Source organism: Pelophylax lessonae, assembly GCF_965119305.1.
Source record: "Pelophylax lessonae genome assembly, chromosome: 1".
Classification (NCBI taxonomy): Eukaryota; Metazoa; Chordata; class Amphibia; order Anura; family Ranidae; genus Pelophylax; species Pelophylax lessonae.
Window position 1 is genome coordinate 308,902,192 of NC_138768.1, and position 19,751 is coordinate 308,921,942.

General features: G+C 46.3%; 1 protein-coding gene across 1 annotated transcript in view; it reads right to left on the minus strand.

The window, feature by feature from the left end:
* The window catches only part of LOC309555041 (acyl-CoA dehydrogenase family member 11-like), a 180,624-nt gene that overhangs the window by 94,531 nt on the left and 66,342 nt on the right, over positions 1-19,751 (minus strand). Inside the window, exon 3 of the mRNA XM_082256857.1 lies at positions 15,387-15,619. Within this exon, the coding sequence (XP_082112983.1) occupies positions 15,387-15,619 (233 nt within the window). The remainder of the gene's footprint in view (positions 1-15,386; positions 15,620-19,751) is intronic.

Genomic DNA, 19,751 nt, shown 5'->3' on the forward strand with positions numbered 1-19,751 from the left:
GCTCTTTTTCTAGCAGTTCTGCACTGACTGCACTGCATTAGTTGCAGTCAGTGCCTTACTGCAGAGGTAGTCCTCCACTGACTCCAGTCCATCCAATCCACTGTGTATGTGTATTTTGTGTAGCTGTTGTTGCCTAGGTTTTTTCTAGCAGTTTTGCACTGACTGCACTGCATTAGTTGCAGTCAGTGCCTTACTGCAGAGGTGGTCCTCTACTGACTCCAGTCCATCCAATCCACTGTGTATGTGCAATTGAAGATTTCCTATCAGTTTTTATGCAGTTAATGTGTGAGGAACAAGCAGTTTATGTTAAAAATGTTAATAAATAAAGATTATCATGTTTATTAAGAGATTTGTTTTGATTTTTGTGTTTTTTTGGTAAAATTTTACATGTGTGAAAATATCGGCCAATACCGATATGCGATCGGCAAAATATCGGTATCGGCAACGTAAAAACGATATCGGTCGATCACTACTATGTAACAGTGTCTTGCAAACTCTTGTAAATCAAAGCTCAGATTGGAGGAGGGAGAAGCAACACAAGGAACCAATTCGTTTTGATTTAGCAAAAGCACCATGCTCATGGGAGGACAGAGAGTTGGGCTCATCAGTCTGCCGCTTCTCCTATACTATCCAGTATCCTTACACAGTATCTATTCTATCTGTGCATTTAGCTGTTTGCCTGGAATTTAGGTTTAATTGAAACAGAAAGGGGTCTGAAAAGGACTTGCAGTAATAGCAGAGGTCTATGACGCAAAACTGTCGGCAACTTTATAAAACTCTTCGGTGGTTTTTCCCTACAATCGTTATTATACTTAGCCCATTCTGGAAAATACAAAACCAGTTGACCTTAGCAGGAAATAACCAACTAGATAAAAGCATGAGCAATAACAAAAACCAAATTGTTGATAACAACTCAGTCGTTAACAGGAAATGTAATCATAGCAGTTTATCTAAACTGACAATCATCTTCATCATCAAATGTGGCAGTGATGTGACACCAAACAGAGATGCTACAGTTGTAGCGATTGCAAGATAATAAACATCAAATGACCATGATTTATGTATTATCTTCTCCTCTTAAAGGGTTAGTTTACCTTTATTAAAATAATACCTAATGCAATCTTTAAACACTATCTATAATCCTAAATTATTCAGATTTTTTAAATATGCACTTACGCACTTTCCATACCTGCAGGTCATTTGCACAGGGAGTAAAGCCTACCCTAAACCATCCTGATAGTTTGCAAAATTTTAAAAGCTTTGTCCTATCTGCTTTCTAGGGTGGACTAGTCATTAGGACCCTAGCGGTATAGGAGTAAATACAGTCCTTTTCCAGAACACTTTCCTGTTGCCACGGATGAGCTCGGCAGCTCAACATTCCGTCTCCTCCCCCACTTGCAGAGCAGCACAAGGAAGTAACATTACTAAGTGTACTACTCTGATCAGTGCTGGCCCTCTTCTCTTGTCCTGTTCTTTTCAGGCGCTTGTATGTGACATCATATAGGATGGACAAGAAAGAGGGCTGGCGCTGATTAGCGCGCCAGAAGAGGTAGCAGAAATGTGTCACCCTCACTTTGCTGCCCTGCATATGAGAAAAATCTCTGCCCTGCTTACCTCTATACAATACCGTGCTGATTCCCATTCACTGCGCACTGTTCTCTGGCCTGCTGACTTCTGCACTGCTGACCCACTTTACACTGGTCTGCTGATCCAACCTCTACCTTGCCGACCCATCTTCCTGTTGATTCCTGTTCTGCGCTCTGACACTTGTTCTCATCCCCTCAGATCCCTGTACTCTGCAATGCTGACCCCGTGTACACAGCCCCTCTTACCTTTGTGCTCTGTAATGATGACACCCCCCCCCCCCCCCCCGACACTGGTCTACTGACCCACTGCACTGCCCCGTCCTCTGTGCTACTGACCTCCCCCGTGCACTGCTCGTGACCCCTATGCTCTGCCCTGCTATAAATGTACAAACTGCTGGCCTCTGTACTCTATAAGATAACAGCCTCTATACACTGCCCTAAAAGAGTGGATTTTTGTCTTACCGTAAAATCCTTTTCTCTGATGTTCATTGACTAACACAGATCCATATCTTCTTGACCAATGGGTTATGCTGCCCCCTACAGGATTAGGACACAAGGCAGGAAAAAGCTTTACCACGCCTATGGGGCAGTCCCAAGGGGTATACTCCCGCTTCCTGCTATAGGCATTCAGTTTTGTTGCAAGCAGTGTCAGAAGAAAAAAATAACACAATTCAATAAAGGGGTGGGTGCTGTGTCCATCAATGAAAATCAGAGAAAAGGATTTTACGGTAAGACAAAAATCCAGTGTTAAACATGAGGGGTGGGAAAAAATAGGATTTTTGTAAGATCTTACCGTAAAATCTTTTTCTCTGATGTTCATCGACAGATGCAGCCTCATCTCCATAAACAGAGTGGATTTATACTCCTCCAATCAGGAGTAGTCTAGGCATAAAAAATTTGAATACACACGCCCAGGGGGCTGTCCCTCTCGGCATAACCCCCCACTGCATGACTCAGCACATCAGTTTAGTTTAAAGCAGTGAGAACAATGAACCAACCCCAAACAGAGGGGCGGGTGCTGCGTCTGTCGACGTACAGCAGAAAAAAAGATTTTACGGTAAGTTCTTACAAAAATTGTATTTTCTCTATCGTCCGTCGAAAGACGTAGCCTCATCTCCATGAGTTGAGTGGGATGTCCCAAAGCAGTAAAGGCATGAGGGGTGGAAAAAAACGCAACCAGACAGTAATGTCAACCCTAAAAGGCTAAACCTAGCCAACCGGGCAACATGGAGCTCAAACAAAAACAACAGGAATTCACCCAGGTAAAAGACCCCTAAGGAGAATAACAAAAAAAGCATTCTCTTATGAAACAGCAGCCTGCAAAACCTTGCGGCCTGAAGAGGCATCCGAAGATGCCAACAAATCCACCTTGTAAAATTTTGTAAAGGTAAGCACAGATGACTAAGTCGCTGCCTTACAAACTTGTTCAACAGAGGCCTGATGGCGAAAAGCCCAAGAGGCACTCAGCACTCTAGTAGAATACGCTGTCAAAAGGGAAAGGAGGAACCTGACCCTTGATTTAATAAGCCTGAACAACCGTCTCCATCTCGAAATGGTAGCAGTGGATGCAGCCAAACCTTTGCGAGGACTGTCCGGAAGGACAAAGAGAGAGTCCGACTTCCTGAAGGACTCAGTAACCATCAGATAAGCCTTTATCACCCAAACCACATCCAGAAAGTGCAAGGCAACATCTTTGTGATGTTTAGGCTTAGGACATAAGGAAGGCAACACAATGTCTTCATTCAGGTAAAAATCCGACACCACCTTAGGAAGAAAGGATGGAATAGGTCGGAGAACCACTTTATCCCTGTGGACTACCAAATAAGGTAAACAGGACAGCGCCACCAATTCCGAGACTCTGTGGGCAGAAGTGATAGCCACTAGGAAGGCAACCTTCTGCGATAAATAAAGCTGAGAAAGCTCCCTAATATTCTCAAAAGGAGGCTTTAAGATCCCACGGCAGTAACGGGGATCTCCTCTGAGGGGCCAGATGACGCACCCCCTGAATGAAGGTGCGAATAAAACTATGAGTAGCCAATGGACATTGGAAGTAAATAGCCATGGTCGACACCTGGCCCTTGATAGTACCCAATGCCAAGCGCTGCTCAACCCCTTTTTGTAAAAAGGCCAAAACCCTAGCTATGGAAAACAAGCGATGATAGATCTTCCTAAATGTCGACTTCCTGGCCTTCAAAAGGGTAGGAATCACCAAATCAGAGAGACCTCTATCCCTCAACACCTTGCTTTCAACAGCCAAGCCGTTAAAGCCAGTGACTGTAAAGCAGGATGGAAGACGCCATGGAGGCTCTACGACCATTTTTACCAGCTCTGCGTACCAAGACCGCCGAGGCCAGTCTGGTGACAACAGAATGACCGGAATGCCTTCCATTGCCACCCTGCAAAGAAACCTTGGCAGGAGAACGAGCATAGGGATGGCATATATCAGGCGATACTGACTCCAAGGAGCCACCAGAGCGTCTGTGGCGTCGGCCAGAGGATCCCGAGACCTGGCCACAAACTTCTGAACTTTCCTGTTGAGGCGAGATGCAAACACCTCCGGAGTCCCCCACCGGGCACACAGGAGATGAAACATCTCTGGATGCAGGGACCACTCCCCCTAATCCAACACCTGACGACTCAGGTAATCCGCCTGTCAATTCTCCACACCCTGGATGTGGACTGCAGAGAGAGCCAGAAAATTGTGTTTCGCTCACACCAGAATCTCGGTCACCTCTTTGGCCACCAGGGCACTCCTGGTGCCCCCTTGATGATTGATGTCAGCCACGGCCATGGCATTGTCCGACTAGACCAAAATCAGAGAGCCGCGTAACTGACTCGTCCAGTGAAGCAGGCAGGCAGAGCTTGATCGATCTCAGTTCCATAAAATTGATCGGCAAGGAAGACTCTTCCGTCGCCCAAGTTCCCTGGGCACAGAGCTTCCCCAGCACTCCACTCCAGCCCGATAGGCTGGCGTCCATGTTAATCACCATCCAAAACACCGGCAGGAAGGACTTGCCTTGGCATAGGACAGGTGACTGGAGCCACCAAAAGAGTCGACTTTGTGAGATGGTTCAACCGAATCTTCCGATCCAATGACTGAGCAGCTCTGTTCCACCTGGACAGAATCTCCTTCTGCAGCTGTCTAGTGTGAGATTGAGCAAACGGGACTGCTTCGAAGGTCGAGATCACCAGACCCAGGGCCCTCATGCAAACCCTCAAGGAGGACTGCTCACTCTCCATCAGCAACCTGACTGCCCCTTGCAACTTCTGAAGCTTGTCCAAAAGAAACGAAGACCCTCGCCATTGTAGAGTCGAGGATCAGCCACAAATAGGTGACCCACACAGACGGAGTCAGGGCAGATTTGGCGACGTTGATCATCCACCCGAATTCTTGCAGGGTCCAGATGGTGATGGAGACGTTGTCCAGCAGATCCGAATGGGAACTTGCTCGCAACAGGAGATAGTTCAGGTATCCCACAATGGAGGTACCTCAGGGATGCAAAAAGGCCAGCACAGGGGCCAGGACCTTGGTAAAAACTCTGGTAGCTGAGGCGAGACCAAAGGGTAATGCCACGAATTGAAAATGCTCCTCTGCCACCGTGAAGCGGAGGAATCGCTGGTGTCCCTTTAATATGGGGACGTGGAGATACGCATCTTTGAGATCAATGGAGGCCAGAAAATCCCCGATTCAAAGATGCCACCACTGACCGAATGGACTCCATTCGAAACATTTGCACCCGCACAAAGTGGTTCAGAGCCTTGAGGTCCAGGATTGGACACACTTTGCTCTCTTTTCTGGGCACAGCTAACAGGTTTGAATAGAAACCTTGACAGCTGGCCTGTGGGGAAACCGGCACAATCACCCCTTGAGCCAGGAGATCTCACACAGCCTCCCGCAGATCCGAAAAAACGCTCCGGAGACAGTGAGGTGAAGATTCGACTGTAAAAACCTGTCCCCTGGCTCTGGCTGGGACCGGAATTCGATCTTGTACCCGGAACAAACCAGGTCGCAAACCCAATCGTCCTAAATTAAGGAAGTCCGGAGTTCCTGAAAGAAGCGCAGACATCCCCCCACCCCTGAGACGGGTGAGGGCGCCCCTTCATGCTGAAGAGGACTTGTCCGCAGCACCGAACTGACCGGCCTGGTCTTGCCCCAGTGCTTCTTAGCACCTCATTAAGAGCTTAATGGCTTCCCTTTTTCTTGCGCCCCGGGGGCACGAAAAAACTGGTTTGTGAGCAGAAAAGGAGGGACCCCGCTTAGCACTGGGAGTCTTACCCTTGGAGGATTGTGGAAGAAGAGTACTGTCAGACAGTCTTTTGTCTGACAGTTGAGTCGTCAAACACCCCGTCTCCCAAAAAGGGGAGATCAGCTAAGGCTTTTTAAGAAGCATGGTCAGCCGACCATTTCTTCAACCAAACCATGCGTCTTAAAAAAATACCCATGGCCGAAACCCTGGCCATCAGGGGAGCCGCATTAATTGACGCATCACACAGGAACACCAGAGCCTTGATCACCTGGTCCAACAATTCCAGCTGTTCTAGTGGAACAGTCTCAGAGTCCACAAACCCCTAATCCGTTCCGTCTCCGTCTGAGACTAAAACAGACAAAAACACCGGATTTAAAATGGAAAAAAAACAACACGTGAAGAAGGTGGGAAAGGGATTCCACCCGCCTGTCCACCGGATCCGTAAAGACCGGGGAATCTTCCACAGGCACAAGAGTGGATTTGTTTAATCTGGAGACAGGATGGTCCACTTTAGGTGGCACCGTCCAACGTTTGGAGACCTTTTCAGCAAAAGGATACCGGCGTATAAAGCATTTTGGCACAACTAATACGTGCTTAACGCGTGGCCATTGGTCATTCAAAATATTGTGAAAAGTGTCGAGACAAGGGAAAACCTTGCCAGCTTTCTGAGTTTTGGGAGCCAAAAGCCACCCGCGTCCCTGCCGGCGTGGGCTCATCAGCCAATTTTAAAGTGTCCCATACTGAGATAATCAGGGCCTCCACTAAAGCGCATTCCCGCGCTGCGGCTGAAGGGGACAGGTCCTCTTCACCATCTGACTGCAAGGACAGCGACCCCTCAGGAAGGGAAGCATCCGGGGCAACCTCACCATCCTCTGAATCAGAGGACACCTCCATAGATGGAGAAGGCAGCGGCCGTTTTCGGCTATTATATTGTTGTACCTGCGAGCTGAACAGGTCTAGCACTATTTTGTGGGAATTACAGCGAGCACAGCACTTTCTCCTGTGTGTATAACTAAATAAATTAAATAATGTCACGCAATATCAAGTGCTCAAGATAGAGATATATATTATATATATATATATATATATATATATATATATATATATATATATATACACACACTGTGTATGTATTATATATATATATATATATGTATGTGCAAAATGCAATCAAAAAGAAGTATAGGAAAAATATATATTTCAATCACAATTATGTGCAATGAATAAAATAAATATTTAGTGACAATCCATCATCAAATATAGAGTGCAAATAGTGCCATTGTGACAAATAAATAAGCGATTATATAAATATAATAAATTGGTGAAATAATCAAAATATGCTCAAATGTGCAAACGTATTCCAAATAAAATTGTGGAAAAAAGTGCCAGATGATAACCTTCTATAATGGAAATAACCTTCTATAATGGATATAGCACTTCCCAAAAATATCTATAAATGGTCCACTATAAAGTGATAAATTGTTCATCCAGTGGTAGCCTCAGTAGTGACATTCACTGCAACGCCCTGTGTGTATGGGTCTTCAACTTCACTCCTGTGACCCAGCAATTAAGCAAGGGTCTTATAGCGCAGATTACCCTTTCAGGGTCGCCTTTCCCGGAGTAGATGGTGTATCAGCCCCTCAACAGAGTATTCCACTCTGGTTGGCATCCCTCATAGTACCATACGGTGTCACATAAAAAGGAGGGGAGGACTACAATAGTGCTTATATCTTTTATAAACGATATTTTATTTAAGAATGTATTGTACTCACATTTAGTAGGTGCATAATGTGCACCAAACATAAAACAACCTTAATTGCAATCCCAAGTATTAGTGTGTGATGGCAATCGGGTGGGAATGGAGAAACACTGTTCACTGCTCCTTCACTTCCTAGTAAAGACAGAGACACCGTCCAGGCCCCTCCCCTACGCGTACGACACAGGGTCAACGTGTCCTCCAAGGGGGATATGATAGGACGGCGTTGTTTAGTTTAATTTATAGGGGGCTAATCACTGCAGGAACGCCCTGCTCCTCGCAGCTCGTATGCTGAGTAAATTGACTGCCCCTCCCCTCACTAAGCTTTGGCCGCCTAGAGTGTTTGTGCCGGTTGTCATGGTAACGTCCCCGTAGTTACATGCTGCTAGCCCTCCCCCAGCTCATTATTGGCTGGGTCATCTAAAGTATTTGTGTCAGTGGTGACGCCCCGTCACCTCAGTATGCATACTGGGTGACATGGTTAGTCCTTCCCTCACCTGTTCATAAGAACAGCGAGATATTCTGAGAATGCTGTATTCCCGCGACTGTATGCTGATTGGATAAACTGGCCTTCCCCTCCTTAACACTGGGTAAGGGCTCCACAAACTGTTTATCATGATCACTACGGTAACAGACAGCACTTCCTGGTAATATATGTCCGGTGTTCCGTGAAAAAACCCTACCCGTGAAAATTCCCTACACTCGTTACTTCCGGTACACCTACGTCAATGAACAGCCGAGCAGCTTACCAGTGCGCATGCTCACAGATCCAGAGGGTAGGGAATTCTCACGGGGTAGTGTTTTGTAACGTTACACTGCATCAGCTGTTGCCGCGGGTACATTAAAACATCTCCGCTGCAACATGCAATCATCTCCGCTCCTACCCCTGTCACTTCCCTGATCTCGGTTACTAAATGTAAAAGCGCCGGTGGCTCTATGAAAATAAGCGCCGGTGGGTCTATGAAAATTTAAATCATGGAGCCGAGATCTCTGTGATTTATATTTTCATAGACCCGACACTCCATATTGCAAGTTGCAAAAAACGGAGTACTGTCGCTGTAGGATCGCCGATCGTGGTTCCCACCACTGTGCAGGGATATGTCCACAGGGACCACAGTACTGTACCATCTCTGGGAAAAGTCCTCCTGATCGTTCCAGCAGCATGCAGAAAGACAGGTAATTACCTCAGCCAGCAATAGGAAGCTCAGGGAAAATGGCTGCCCCATACAAGTCTATGGGGAAAAAAGGACATTGCCCACACTTAGGATGGCGGCGCCCACGGCGAGCCATGAGGCCAGGGACCGACACTATGAAGGCCTCAAGATGCACAATAGGAACCAGCAAGCCAAAAGGTACCATGCCACCCCCCCAAGGCGCCAGACGCCCCAGACACATAGCCCCCGCAGGAACAGGGAAAGGGGGTTGACACACAGGCCGGACACCGGTCAGGCCTAGGGGATCCACATCCCCCCAAGGCCAGCAGGGGCAAGGGGGCACATTTACTCACCATACCATGGACCGGGTGGGCTCCGCTCCAGGTAGACTGCCTCCCACCCGAAGTGGGGGTGCTGCCAGCCGAGGGGTACTCTGCGATTCAGGCCACTTCAGGTCATCACATCACATCAAGGCATCCGCTCGCAAGCTCGTCCCCATCCAGAAAAGGGGGACCGTCGTGGCTAGGCCTAGTGTGGGACTATAACCTGCTCACGCTCGTATGCTAGGCTAGGGGGATCAGAAGGATCTAGATTATCCAGTGCAAAGCCCCAGCCGGCTTGTAGATTACCAGGAAATTCTTCCCTGAACACTAGCTAGTAAGTGAGTAAGAGAAATAAAAGAAAATATTCTGAAAAGAATACAGAAAACTGAGACCGGAGTGCCAGCAGGAAACCTAGGTCCTACTCCTTCTCTAGGCAGAAACAAACTGATGTGCTGGGCTGTGTCTGTGAGGGTTATGTCTGGAGGGACAGCCCCGTGGGCGTGTATATGTAAAAACTTTGTACTAACATACTGCCTAGACTACTCCTGCAGGTGGCAGCATAACCCACACAGCTCATGAAGATGAGGCTGCGTCTGCCAATGGACGATAGAGAAAAGGCTACCCTCTTTATGTAGATCATTTCTACACAAGTTGCCCCTCTTTCGCAACCTTCACAGGAAGAAGGCACCGTCAGAAAGAACAGGAAGGGCTTTCCTTAGAAGCTCAATAATATGAAGCTAAGAAGAGGGGAGTCAGCGAGTCTGCGGAACGAGGAAATTCTGGCTGTGAAGTGGAGGGACAGAAGGGAGGTCTACATGCTGTCTTCAATCCACAATACACCTACCTGGAAATCTCCAGAAGGAATGGCCCAATCCAAAAGCCAATGTGTCCACGAATACAATTTGTTCATGGGGGGATTGGACTTCAATGACCAGATACTAGAATTAGTGATTGACCAATATCGTTTTTTTATTGCCGATACCGATATTTTGGTCATCACATATATCGGTATCGGCCAAAATGTTCGGACATTTAAAATTTTTTTTTTTTTTTTTTTCTTGACTGGTACTCTTGTGGAGTGATCTGGGAGTCTAAAAGACCCCTCCTCTGCACTTAGCATTCAAAAGGCCAAGTTCGGCTGTTTTGAATGCTGCCATTTTTTTTAATCTGGGTTTTTACATGGAGACCCGTGCAGGCTGGTTGCCCGGGTCTCCTGATGGAAAGGGAGACCCGGGCGAACCGCGTAAGTTGGCAGGAGGGTGGACGTCCCCTCTCGCTCCTTGTAACGACAGCCGAGCAGCTTCTCAGCCGCATCGGTTGTCATTACAAGACAGCCGATCGTCCGCTATGGACGCTGGTACCGGGGTGATGCCTCTAGCTGCAGGCATCATTCTGGTACAATCGCTTTCCCGAAATATCGGCAATATCGGTAACCTCCAGGGCCGATTCCGATATATAAGGGAAAGTGCATATCGGCCCTTGATATATCGGCTTTGCCGATAATCGGCCGATCCCTAGCTCGAATCCTATCTTGCTACAAGACGAACATACCATTGGTATAAAAAAAAAAAAGTCTCAATTTATTTTTTTAATTTGGCCATACACAACTCCTATATAATCTACCACAAATCCACCGAAAACCCCCAAACCTTCCTTGGCTACCAGAAGGAAATCATCACTGCCCTTATATTTCTAAACAGCCCACCAGAATCATTCGATCAGATGTGATAAGCAGACTCTCCAAACGTCATTTTCCAGGTAAAATCCCTCCCAGATCAACAGGCCAAAAACGGCAGAAAAAATGTAGGGTGTGTACCAGAGGAGGAGTTAGAAGAGACACCTCTTTTTATTGTCCCCAGTGTCCTTCCCAACCAGACCTCTGCATAGGTGACTGTTTGCGCCATTACCATACTGCTCTACATTATTAGTGAAGTATGGTAAACGTAATTCTCAATTCCTGCGATTTACCTTCATACCCCTTAAGCAACTGCATGCTCCTGAACTGACCCTGGCCTGTTATTCGATCATGCTTTTGCCTGCTGTTTTTGTACATACCTCTGCCTGCTCCGGAACTGACCCTGGCCTGTTATTCGACCACACCTTTGCCTGCGCTGGAACTGACCCTGTCCTTTTATTCAACCACACCTCTGCCTGCTGCTATTGTACATACCTCTGCCTGCTCTGGAACTGACCCTGGACTGTTTGACCATGTTTTTTTCCTGTCTCTTAGACTGATCTTGTACCCTGCTACTGTAGTAGTGGGATTCATAACACAGGGGTCTCAGAAGATACGCCGGACCTTCAGAGTGCATGCTTATGTTTAGGGTCATTGTCCTGCTGGAAGGTGAACCTCCACCCCAGTCTCAAGTCTTTTTCAGACAGGTTTTTCCAAGATTGCCCTATATTTGGCTCCATCTATCTTCCCATCAACTCTGACCAGCTTCCTGGTCCCTGCTGGTGTGTTCAGGGTAATGTGCAGTATTCGTTTTCCACCACACTGCTTTTAGGCCAAAAAAGTTCAACTTTGGTCCCATCTGACCAGAGCCCCTTCTTCCCCGTTTGCTGTGTCCCCCATATGGCTTCTTGCAAACTCTTCCATAAAGGCCAGATTTGTGGAACGCACGACTAATAGTTGTCATATGGACAGATTGTCCCACCTGAGCTGTGGATCTCTGCAGCTCCTCCAGAGTTACCATGGGCCTCTTGGCTGCTTCTGATTAATGCTGTCCTTGCCAGCCTGTCAGTTTAGGTGGACAGCCATGTCTTGGTAGGTTTGCAGTTGTACCACACTCTTTCCATTTTCAGATGATGGATTTAACAGTGGCTCCAGGAGATGTTCAAAGCTTGGGTTTATTATTTTTTTTTTTTTTTTTTTTTTAATAACCTAACTCTGCTTTAAACTTCTCCACAACTTTATCCCTGACCTGTCTGGTGTGTTCCTTGGCCTTCATGATGCGGTTTGTTGATGGATCCTGCTCCCTTACAGCAGATTAAAAACATCAAAGTGCTTGTGCTGTCTAATCTGCCCCTCTCTAAACTGTAAAAAACCTGGCTGATCCTGCCACTTCCTGTGTCCCCCTCTGTGTCCTGACCACAATAATCATGGCTGCTGAGCTCTGACCACCGTGGTCCGTCTGCGTGCCTCCATCACCCGCAGTTTTCCTGTCCTCCTTACCCCCATTCTCTCTGCCTTACATGTCCGTGTCTCTGTCCCTCCCCCTCCTGTAGCGCTATTAGTAGAGAATAAAATATTAATAACTGTCACTGCCAGCGCCTCGATTATATCAAGAAATACCACACTGTTTAAAGTGTTTTTATTAAAACGAAGCTTGTAAATACCTTTGTACAGCTATCTTTATGCCGGTCACGTGACTCCCGGCCATCTCCTAATCTGATCCAAAGCTACAGCAGCCCCTCCTGCTGTAGCCTGGGGATCGGAGTAGTAGGCCGACCCTGAGTCCCATGACCAGCCTGAAGTCACATGACCGGCCTGACAGCCCCATAGGCGTGGGGATAGCTTTTTCCTGCCTAGCGTCCTACCCCTGTAGGGGGCAGCATAACCCAATGGTCAAGAACATATGAAGCTGCGTCTGTCAATGAATGATAGGGAAAGAGGTACACTTTGGATGGAAGATCGGTCCTTAGGACAGCAGATCCTCCCTGAGAGGAAGCTTCCAAGGATTGTCGGCAACCAGCCGCACCAGATTGGCATACCAAGTCCGTTGAGGCCAGTCCAGAGCCACCAAGATGACCGGAATCTCTTGCCTCTGCCTCGATCCTGGGTAGAAGTCTTGGCAGAAGCTTGACGGGAGGGAAGGCGTAAATCAGACGATACTGACCCCAAGGGGCCACCAGTGCGTCTGTGGTGATCCCTTGACTGAGCCACAAACCTCTGCACCTTTCTGTTGAGCCGAGACGCCAACAGATCCACTTCGGGGGTGCCCCACAGGAGACACAACTGATGAAACCCCTCCGAATAAAGGGACTACTCCTCTTGGTCCCTGCGTCCACGGTGGCCGAATCAGATTCAGGATATGGAGAGAGATGAGGCAGGGGGAGGCAGGGGAAGGCCGGGGTTGCTTTTTGCTAGCCCGTTGCCCAAAGACCTCCTCCACCCAGGACACAAAGGACTCGAGGATCGCTTTCAGTGCATCAATGAATGGTTGGGACCCAGAGGGCCCTGCAGTCTCAGAAAGGGCATCAGGTGGGAAGATGTGTTCCAAAGACTCCATGAATTACCAGGGGGACCCCACAAAAAATTATAAACACTGCCAGGGACAACCCCCATCGCGCTGGCAGCACCACCCGGTCGCCAGGCACAAGTACCAAGCGATCCTCAGCAGTGAGGGAGAGAACACCACCAGACTCCCCACCCAGCAGAAACAGGCATCTGCAGCCACCAGGATAATCTGCATTCCCCACGCAGCGATCAAGAAGTGAAAGGATCCAGGAGTCAGCACCAGGGGATGAGGAGGGGCTCCCACCGCCAAAATCGCCACCCACAGGGCTCCACTGTCATGGCCACTGCTATTTTCAATGGCAAACAACCGCAAAATGGCCGCCGTATATAGAAACACAGGCTACAACAAAATGGCAGCCCCACAAGGCTCACAGGGACCCAGGAGGGAACCCAGGCTTCAAGGACAGACCCAGGCAGGATGGAGGGCCCTGGCAGGAGCCCCCACCAGGTACAACCTTCCCCCCTGCACAGTCGATCATCCGGTCGCCAGCGGCGCACCCCCCCAGCCCCCAACGCCAACCTAGGTGGTGGACCAGACATCCAAACAGCCCGAACATATGTGGAGGGGGGTAGGATGGGGGGCAGAGGACAAGAAAGATGGGGGCCTGACAGGAAGGAGGGGAACTCGGGGGTCTGACCGTCCCAAGGAGGGGCCCCCAACACAAAACTCTCCAGGGGGAGAGGGGGAGACGGACGGACACCTATTCACCATACCAGGAGCCAGGCAGGCACAGATCTTGAACAAACCCCTCTCCATGGAAATAGGGGGCTGTCAACCAGGAGGAACGCTGCGACTCGGGCTGAGACCCAGTCGTATGCGAACTCGCGAGGCGTTTAACTCGCAGGCCAGCCCCCGTCCAATGGGGTTATGTCGCGGCTGACCTAGCGTGGAGCTGAGGTCTGTGCATGCTCGCTGGCCAGACTGGGGTAACTACTGGATTTGGATTATCCAGCCTGTCGCCCAGTCCGGCAGTTGATTGTAGATCTCACAGGAAAAATCCAGAAGAAAAAAAATTTCTATCTAAAAAGAAAAAAATTGCCAGGACCAAAGATCCCAGTGAGGAACTAGGTCCTTACTCCTGACTAGACAGGAAAAAAAAAACTGAGTGCCTATAGCAGAGAGAGGGAGTATACCCCCTGGGACTACCCATGGGCATAGCCAGACTTTTTTTCTGCCTAGTGTCCTACTCCTGTAGGGGGCAGTATAACCCAATGGGTATGAAGATCTGTAGCTGTGTCCGTCAATGAACAAAAGAGAAATATTGTTTTTGGAGAGAAATACCCTCTTTAGTGGACTTGCAATGTAAAAATAAAAGATCAGAAGGCACAACACTACTAAACAGAAAGCACGGTCTGTACATTAGACTGTATAATTAAACTGTACACAAGTTTACAAACACTAATAAGATTAGGTACATTTATCTTTCACATGTATATTTAAACAACTGTCAAAACTAAACTAAGCCATGTCTGTAAAATAACATAGTTAATATTTACCTACTGTTGATGATCAGTACTTTACAGTACTTTACAGCTGCCAAACAATATTCTAGGCAAGATGTCAGGTCCCCAACTGAGCATTTTGAATCCATCCCCACCCCTGCATCACTGCCATGTTCTGTCGTGACATAGAGGTCAGCCAGAAGAACAACAGAGGACAAGCAGTGCTTTTTTACATTTTGGGGAAGCCACAGTGTTTACGGTGTACCTTTAATAACTAAGAGTGGGCATAAAAGTCAGATGTAGCAGGGTTGTGGAAGATAGCGCAACAACGTTGCTGCCCTTGGAATAAGAATGACTTCAGGAGACCAATGTCTACATAGCCAAAAACATCAAGAAGTTGCAATGATGTATACAGATTTACAGCAATATACTGGGAAAGTAGAATATTGTCTTACAAGTAGTATTCAGGGTTTGCTCAACACATAGTAACAGTGAATACATAGAACACCTAAACCTAAAATCTGTGTTGGGTTTGACTGTTTCAAACAAGAAAACCCATAAGGGGAAGTCATTGCTACAAGGCTAAGGCCTTTCACCTCCTAGAATAATCAACAGATTTTTGTATTGATATATTTACCTCCAGCTAGAATACTTCCTTTCATAAGCTTCTGCTATCAGTCCCTCTTCTGCAGACAGCTCTTTCATTCTTTTCCAGGCTGGGCAGGTAATGATGTGATCGATCCTGTAGCCCCAGGCATTATACTGCTGCAGTTGTGGTGGGTTTAATTCACATTCTCGCCCAATGGAATCAATCTCTTCTACTATGCGCTGTCCAAACCGCTCAAGATCCCGGCTTGCTTGCTCAAGAACCTGTATATCAGACAAAAAGTAAGGCAAGCCATTTTGTCTAATTTGATAATGTGTTTCCCAACTATATCTCTCAAGTAGCTTAGAAAATACATACAATGTGAGTTTTCATGTCACCTCAATGATGTTAAAACTACAAATCATTCAAGCTGTAATGATTTTTCTACCATCTCTAGAGTAAAGATACAGTACATTTTTGGAAAGATAAAGTGATATTCTTGAAATAATAAGGAAAATGTTCAAGATTACATAAGCTGTGCTCCAGTTAAAAATTAGGGAAAAAGAAAAAAAAGAACGTAAGAAAAACACAACACAGCTTCAAGTTGTCTCCTGTGTTCAGGCTGAATGATGCCAAGGTAGGAGTATTTTTAATTTCTGAAGTTTAACTTTTCTCCATGAAAGCCTAACAACCTACACTGAAGATGATACAATATCTCTTGCTTTTAGGTTATTCAAATCATACATACATTAGTGGAAGTGGATATGGCAACAACATCCTAAAATATCAGAACGGGTTTAATATCTGCCAATCCTTGATCAAATTTTAAAAATCATTGCTCAGAGCCTTTTAGTTTATATTATGATTTATATTCAAACTAAACTATTTTTCTATGAAGTTTTTAACAATTTAAATTTCCAGAACGAACCACGAATGAAAACGTGTCCAGCGCTAATGTATGCTCTTTAGCAGAAGTTAGAAGAGTCAAATATATTAGGTTATGTTCACCGGATGGTAAGGCCCGGCTGCAGTTTAGTGTGACCACCTGGAGTGGTAGAAAGCCAAAAACATAGCCCAAATCACTAAAACTAAAAGGTCCTCACCAAATCCAGTCCTATATGTAACTGTATAGCTCATAAAATTAGCAGCCCAAGGCAAAACATCTCATGGTTTGGGTGGCTGAATGCCGTCAAGATGGATATCTTGTATAAACTGCTGTATACAGTGCCTTAAAGAGTATTCATAAAAAGGAGGAGGGAGGTTTGGGACATTAAATGAAGCACATGGCTATAAAGTGATGAAAAATCAAAGTGTAATATGTTTATTTGTACATATACACATAAAGAGTTGTTGCAAAATACAGTAAATAAATAGTATTGCTCATGAATAACATATAATACATGTATATACTCAGACATATCGCCACACCACCATGGTGTGGGTGGTTGTTACTTGGTGACCTACACCTCCCTTTAAAGATACATTGATGGATGATGATTGTAAAGGCAAGTAATAAATCAGATGGTAGTAATGACGTAGCATTGAAAAGGGCTCTACGCGTTTTGTGGTTTCTTTCAACTCATCAGGAGCCGATGCAGGGTAAATATGCTTGTATCTGCAATAAAGTGCATATACTGTATATGTAGTCATGTGTTAAATACAAAAAAAAAAAAGCACGCCGATGGCAAACATCGCACTGGCGCCACATAGTGACGCCATGCGCACAGGGCGAAGGCGTGGCATCGATGTACATCAAGAGCCATCCAGTCCCACCACGCGAAGGTGGAGTGGAGAGGGGAAAGGAAGGCCCCAGGTGGGCATTGCAGCTCTATGTGACGCTGGTGCGATGTTTGCCATCGGCGTGCTGTGTGTGGGGGGGGGAGGCTCCTTGGTGCCAAGCCAATATGGCCGCTTCAGCGCTGACGCCGCCTCCCCTTGCCGAGCACACCAATAGCGTGGCGTTTGGGAGTGGTTTAGTGGCGTGACCTCACTACAAATATCACTTCCAGGTTGAGCACTCACTTCCTTTTTCTTGCTGTCCGTTATACCACACACCTGTTTGGATCCTGCTTTCTTACCTAAGATTCAAGTATCACTTGATTACATTGTTCACTCTGGCTGTTTGTTTTCACTGGCCTCTCTTGGTGTTTTTCTCATATTATTCACTCCTTTGGTGTTTCCAATTTATGTTATTTTCTATGTTTACTTCTCACCTGGGTCTACTCTTACTGACTTTGCTTTTGGGCTTCAGTGCTCACTATATCATCAGACGTGCACTATTTACATTGATATATATATTTTTTTACTCTCCATACTCTCCACAGAGTGTCCTTTCAGACATATATAGCACTATTTTTGATTTTCAATGGGGACCCAACTCCCATGGTAGTCCATCCACCACTGTCTGTGTTGTTTTCATGCCGCTGGCCACTGCCGCAGCTCCCGGAGACGTGTTCAGCACCTCATTTGGAACCTTTAGCTGACCTGTGAGTAACGGGAAGGGGGGGGGGGTCGGGTTTTCTCCCCCCTTTTCTCTTGTTTCTCTTTTTTTTGTATTTAACACTAGACTACATATATATGCACTTTATTGATGCATATTTACCCTGCATCGGCTCCTGATGAGTGGAAAGAACCCATGAAACGCGTAGAGCCCTTTTCGATGCTACGTCATTACTACCATCTGATTTATTAGTCACCTTTACAATCATCATCCATTAATGTATCTTTAAAGGGAGGTGTAGGTCACCAATTAACACCACCCACACCATGCTGGTGTGGCCATATGTCTGAGTATATACATGTATTATTGGTTGTTCATGAGCAATACTATTTTTTTTACAGTATTTTGCAACGACTCTATATGTGTATATGTACAAATAAACATATTACACTTTGATTTTTCATCACTTTATAGCCGTGTGCTTCATTTAAAGCCCCAAACCTCACTCCTCCTTTATCTGTAGCAGGGATGGAGGCAAATGACTCTACCCAGTCATTGCCTCATTTAAAGTCCCAATTACCCCCCCTTTTGAAAATGTGTAACATTTCATGGGGTATTAATACTTTGTCATGTTACAACCAAACACGTAAATGTATTTTATTGCGATTTTATGGGATAGATCAACACAAAGTGGCACATAATTGTAAATTAGAAAGAAAATGATAAATGGTTTCCAAATTTTTTCACAAATAAATATTTGAAAAGTGTGGCAAGCATTTGTTTTCAGCCCCTTTAGGCTTGGTTCACACTGGGGCGGCTTCAAAAAAAAAAAAAAAATCGCCTGACTCTGAAGCCGCCTCGTGCAGCGCGACTTGAGCTTGGCTTGCAAATGACTTCTATAATAGAAGTCAATGCAAGTCGCCCGACTCTGAAGCCGCCTCATGCAGCGCGACTTGAGCTTGGTTTGCAAATTACTTCTATAATAGAAGTCAATGCAAGTCGCCCCCAAAGTAGTGCAGGAACCTTTTTCTAAATCGGAGCGACTTGAGTTGCTCCGATTAGAACGGTTCCATTGCACTGAATGTAGCGCAACTTGCCAGGCCGCTAAGTCACCTGACGGTTGCCCCAGTATGAACTGGGACATACTCTGATACCCCTAACTAAAATCTAGTGGAGCCATTTGCCTTTAAAAGTCACCTAATTAGTAAATAGAGTCCACCTGTGTGTAATTTAATCTCAGTATAAAGCTGTTCGGTGAAGCCCTCAGAGGTTTGTTTTAGAACCTTAGTGAACAAACAGCATCATGAAGGCTAAGGAACAAACCAGACAGGTCAGGGATAAAGTTGTGGAGAAGTTTAAAGCAGGGTTAGGCTATAAAAAAAAATATCCCAAGCTTTGACCATCTCACGGGGCACGGTTTAATCCATCATTCGAAAATGGAAAGAGTATGGCACAACTGCAAACCTACCAAACACATGGCCGTTCGCCTAAACTGACAGGCCAGGCAAGAAGAGCATTAATCAGAGATGCAGCCAAGAGGCCCATGATAACTCTGCAGGAGCTGCAGAGATCCACAGCTCAGGTGGGAGAATCTGTGCACAGGACAATGATTAGTCATGCATGCCACAAATCTGGCATTTATGGAAGAGTGGCAAGAAGAAAGCTATTGTTGAAAGAAAGCCATCAGAAGTCCCGTTTGCAAAAAGCCATGTGGGGGACACCGCAAGCATGTGGAAGAAGGTGCTCTGGTTAGATGAGACCAAAATGTAAACTTTTGGCCTAAAAAGCAAAACTCTATGCGTGGTGGAAAACTAACACTGCACATCACCCGAAACACCATATCCCCACCGTGAAACATGGTGGTGGCAGCATTATGTTGTGGGGATGTTTCTCTTCAGCAGGGACAGGGAAGCTGGTCAGAGTTGATGGGAAGATGGATGGAGCTAAATATTGGGCAATCTTAGAAGAAAACCTGT